Here is a 4,109-nt window from a genome sequence, read left to right on the forward strand (position 1 = left end):
TGGCATATACTCCCCAAAGTTGTATTATCGGACCAAGAAAATGTCAATCTCTAAGAAGAGTTAAGTTATAAGATAATAAGCAAAAGATCATAGGTTAGTGTGCAGACTGTCCTGGTAATCCACTCTCTAGTCGAAGGAGACCCAGGTCATGAAACTAGCAGAAAACTACTTTGGTTTGGACCTCTTGAAATGCAATAGATTACATGTACATACTTTCAGGGTCCTTAAAGTATCTTCAGTGGGAAAGATACCACGTTATCTGCTACCTCTACTGCGCATTGTTCATTCGACACACCATGTCACTGGCAATAGTTGTTATTTTGGTACGTATTTTCTTCTTTGAAATTGTCTGGTTAAAATCGATATTCACTGTACAGTACATTATTATATCATTATAATTTCTACCCCAAAAATCAAATTAACTTACCATCGATGTACAAGATATCAGTAAAAGCTACCAAATGACAAGTACTTTTGCTTTGCTTTAGGACAAGTAATGCTTTTAAGATGGCTAATGGTACTGACCGTACTCTAGAAAACGCCAGAAGTCGGTCTTCTCCAAGGACACCAGTCACTCCAGATGATTTTTTACTGGAAACTAAGCTTGTGATCCTCAGTTATCTTGGCCTTATCCCACCACATCTGCATCCTCATAATATTGATTTGAGTTCAGAATCAGAGTCCATTACTTCCTCTCCTGACTCTGCTTCTGATTTTCATTTTGATTCGCATGAGAAAAGAAAATTGGAAATAGTTTATGATGCAAAAGAAGAAGAGGAGGAGCATGACTTTGACAGTGTAGATATTATGCAGTTGCCACCAGGTGTTGTGAAAGTGGAGTTTCAGAAGGAGGAACTTGACATAAATCTTGAAGATGCAGCTACTGGTAATGTGGGTCACGTTGTGCAAGAGGAATGTCATATGACTGTCACTGGTCCTGGTGGCAGTTTGAGAGTAGAATCAAATACAAGTGTGCATTCGGATTCCTCACACACCAATTATACTATTTCTGAAACAAGTAGTGACATAACTTTACCTTCTTTATCTGTCTCTGAGTCATTACGTGAAAGTTCCGTTACCAGTGGAACTTATTCAAATGATCAGGGAAGAATTGCTCAAAGTCTTAAAGATAATCATTACAGGAGTAAATCAGCTGATATTCCACATCTGTCATCAGCTGTGCACAAGAAGGTGGCACTGCGCTTGGACTTGATGGCAAGAAACACGGTGTCGGATGAGATGGTTTCTGTTGCAACAGAGGCCAGACAATCAATTGTAAACATAAGAGGCACCAGTCATCAAGGTCAGTTTCGTAAAAGATTTTTTTGAAAGTGAAAAGATTTCTTTTCTTAGTCCTTTATGGGGGAATTTTGCAACTTATGGAAATAGAATAACAAATTTACTAACTTCAATTTCTATTTGTGAAATAATATGATTTATAGTTATTTGTAAAAAATAACCTGGAATTTTTAGCATTTTCATTGGTATGATATAAATTATTTCATACTTCAGGAAGTGGCCATCGTGTAATATCACCAACAGGTACATGCTGTGAAACTCCAATGACTCCACAGACTGCAGTGGCCAAACGTTTAGCACTTTTAGGAGACCAGATTTGCCAAGATCCAGAGTTAAACCGCAGACTGCAGGAAGCCATAGATACCATACTCACCTATCCATCTGAAACCCTGACTTATGACATATTTCAGAACACGGCATCACATGTGATGGGGCAGCAAATGCCAGGAACTACACAGGTGAGGGGAATTATGGAATATAATAGCAAATAGAATTTAAGTATTTAAAGCCATATTATATTAATTTTTTGTTCAGTTTAGGCATGTTTGAGATTTTTTTAAAAAAATTGATGTACATATAGGCAAAGTGCAACACAAAAAAATATTTTGACAAGTATTTCCAAAGCAATATTTAAAAAACAAGACAAGGCCAATTGCAGCAGCTGGGACTGTCAGGACACTTGCTGGAGTGGAACTACACTATCAGTGAATTCAATTGCACTATGATAAAGTGGGGCAAAATGTATCTCTAAGACAATTACCCTTGTGTTGTTTGTAGGTGGCCCTTTTATTGCGCTTCACCAAACTGGCAGCAGTGGGCTTGACAAAATCTGGTACCTCAGGCATTGGCAGGCTGACAGAATATGCTACTAAACTGATAGCTGACAGGACTGCAGACTTTATTCTGCAAAATGGAGGATGGGTAAGTGTTTATGAAAAACTTCAATGGTCTGTTTATATACTCCATGTGATGTCCTACAGGAAAAACATCTGGTTAAAATATACATCTCATCATGGTTTTAGCTAAACCCACAAATACCAGATGATTCATGAAGTTATAAAAAAAAAACACCAACTATATATTCTAACTGATACTATTGCAATTTATTCATTTTAAAGGAAAAAGGGAATTAAGATTTGATGAGACAAAAGTCATTTTGAATATTATTTTCTTTGAAGGACGCAGTTGCGAATGTTGATCCAGATCACATTGACACCAACCCCCTCTTCAGTTCTTCCGACATCAGTCTCCCCGGTGCCCTGTCTCCATTAGAAGTACAGCTGCCACCTGTTCAGGAAGATGATACTGTAGTCCCAGAGGCTACTGCAAAGGATCAGTCTGATGCACCTGACAGTGGAGGAGAACCTCGAGCTGATGAATCAACTGCTGAATCAGAGAAAACCCCTGTTGAACAGTTTGTCTTGAGGAAAAGGGAAAGATCGTTTTCGAGAGAAAGGTCTGATGAATCGGTATTTGCAAATGAGGATGAAGATGGCACTAGTGATTTTGACTCAGATAGGTTTAGTTACTATACTACGATGGCTATTTATTCAGCGGGTGCAGCAGCAATTGCTGTACTGACTCTTGGAGTCTGTATCTTGCTGCTTCGAAAACGCTGAACGAAATGAAAATTTTAACACAGGATTACCAGCATAACATCGTATCAAAGCTTTTCCAACAATTAAGACTAAGACAATTTAAATAGGCAGATTATCACCTTTTATAAAGCATTTTAATGGACATCATAAGGCATTACTATAGGACTGGCAGCATTTTTTTTTTCAACTATATCAGTTATATATAGTGTTTCTCATATGGTCATCAAAACATTCCATAAAAGAAGTTTAACAATTTATTATTTTCAATACATTATAAATGTTGATAAGCGTATTTGATATTTCAGCAGTAGGACTTTTTAATATTTTAATCACATGCAAAATACTCTCTGGTTGTGCAACAATTATATGTGTTTTGCATGTAATGGTTGTTATGTAACTTTTTTATTGATAAGATCTTAATAACATTACATACAGTATACACGTATATAGGTATGAATTTGATAAAAATCATATTTTAATATGAAAGGCCTTAAAAGTGTTCACATGAAATAATCGATTGGCACATTTGCCAAATTTGAAGCATCAACTTTAGTTTAAATGACTGTATTTGTGATTGTGTCATAAAAAAGAAAATTGTATACATGTAATAAAATTCATGGATAAAAGTAAAATGAATTTTCATTTACAGAACTGATTGCTTCTCATCCCATCCAACAGCAGTTAACTATGTCAAGGAGAAAGACTGTAAAGCTAGGGTTTAATGTTTACTTAAAAATCCACTTTAAGAAGTGAATTGAATTCATAAAATTGTCCATTCAAGGAATCACTTACTCCATCCTGCGACTTAACATTTTTTAATGAAATCAAAATAATCGGCAATGATTAAAGAGCATTGTGTCTAAAACCCGTATTGTATGGAGAATGTGACCAGTTTTAAAATTTACAACATATACAAATAAGCTGGGTCAGGAAGCTCAGGATTAATTTAGATTGATGATTGCCAGATGCATAAATTCTCAACAATTAATTCACATAATTACAGGATTTTAATCATTTTAATTACAAAGAGAGGTAAAAATTGGATGTTTTGCTTCAACATGGCTTATCAAAAATCTCCAGTACCTGTGGTTGTATTTTCATTGATACGAGAGGAAATAAGATGGAGGATACAATAAAAATTGAATTTGACTGACCAACAAGAGGTCTAGAAAAGTGTAACTGGGACATTATCAAAAACCTGAATAACATTAC

The 4,109-nt window shown here is 35.7% G+C and overlaps 1 protein-coding gene across 1 annotated transcript; it reads left to right on the forward strand.

Annotated features, from left to right (window-relative positions):
• The first annotated feature begins 113 nt into the window (after nt 1–113).
• Nucleotides 114–3,537, forward strand: LOC106152308 (uncharacterized). The gene is made up of 5 exons (XM_086998880.1): nt 114–323; nt 489–1,303; nt 1,513–1,757; nt 2,077–2,220; nt 2,478–3,537. Exons 2-5 carry the CDS (start codon nt 508–510, stop codon nt 2,916–2,918), a joined length of 1,626 nt encoding a protein of 541 aa, XP_086855006.1. The 5' UTR covers nt 114–323; nt 489–507; the 3' UTR covers nt 2,919–3,537.
• The last annotated feature ends 572 nt before the right edge of the window (nt 3,538–4,109 follow it).

This window comes from Lingula anatina, chromosome 1, assembly GCF_051362555.1.
Source record: "Lingula anatina isolate TDL-2025a chromosome 1, LinAna3.0, whole genome shotgun sequence".
Classification (NCBI taxonomy): domain Eukaryota; kingdom Metazoa; phylum Brachiopoda; class Lingulata; order Lingulida; family Lingulidae; genus Lingula; species Lingula anatina.

Bases quoted from the DNA above. Each gene is read 5' to 3' on its own strand.
- LOC106152308 (XM_086998880.1), top strand. From the start codon at position 508: ATGGCTAATGGTACTGACCGTACTCTAGAAAACGCCAGAAGTCGGTCT. The intron at 1,758-2,076 runs GTGAGGGGAATT...TGTTGTTTGTAG, and splicing joins AAATGCCAGGAACTACACAG to GTGGCCCTTTTATTGCGCTT. The intron at 2,221-2,477 runs GTAAGTGTTTAT...TTTTCTTTGAAG, and splicing joins TTCTGCAAAATGGAGGATGG to GACGCAGTTGCGAATGTTGA.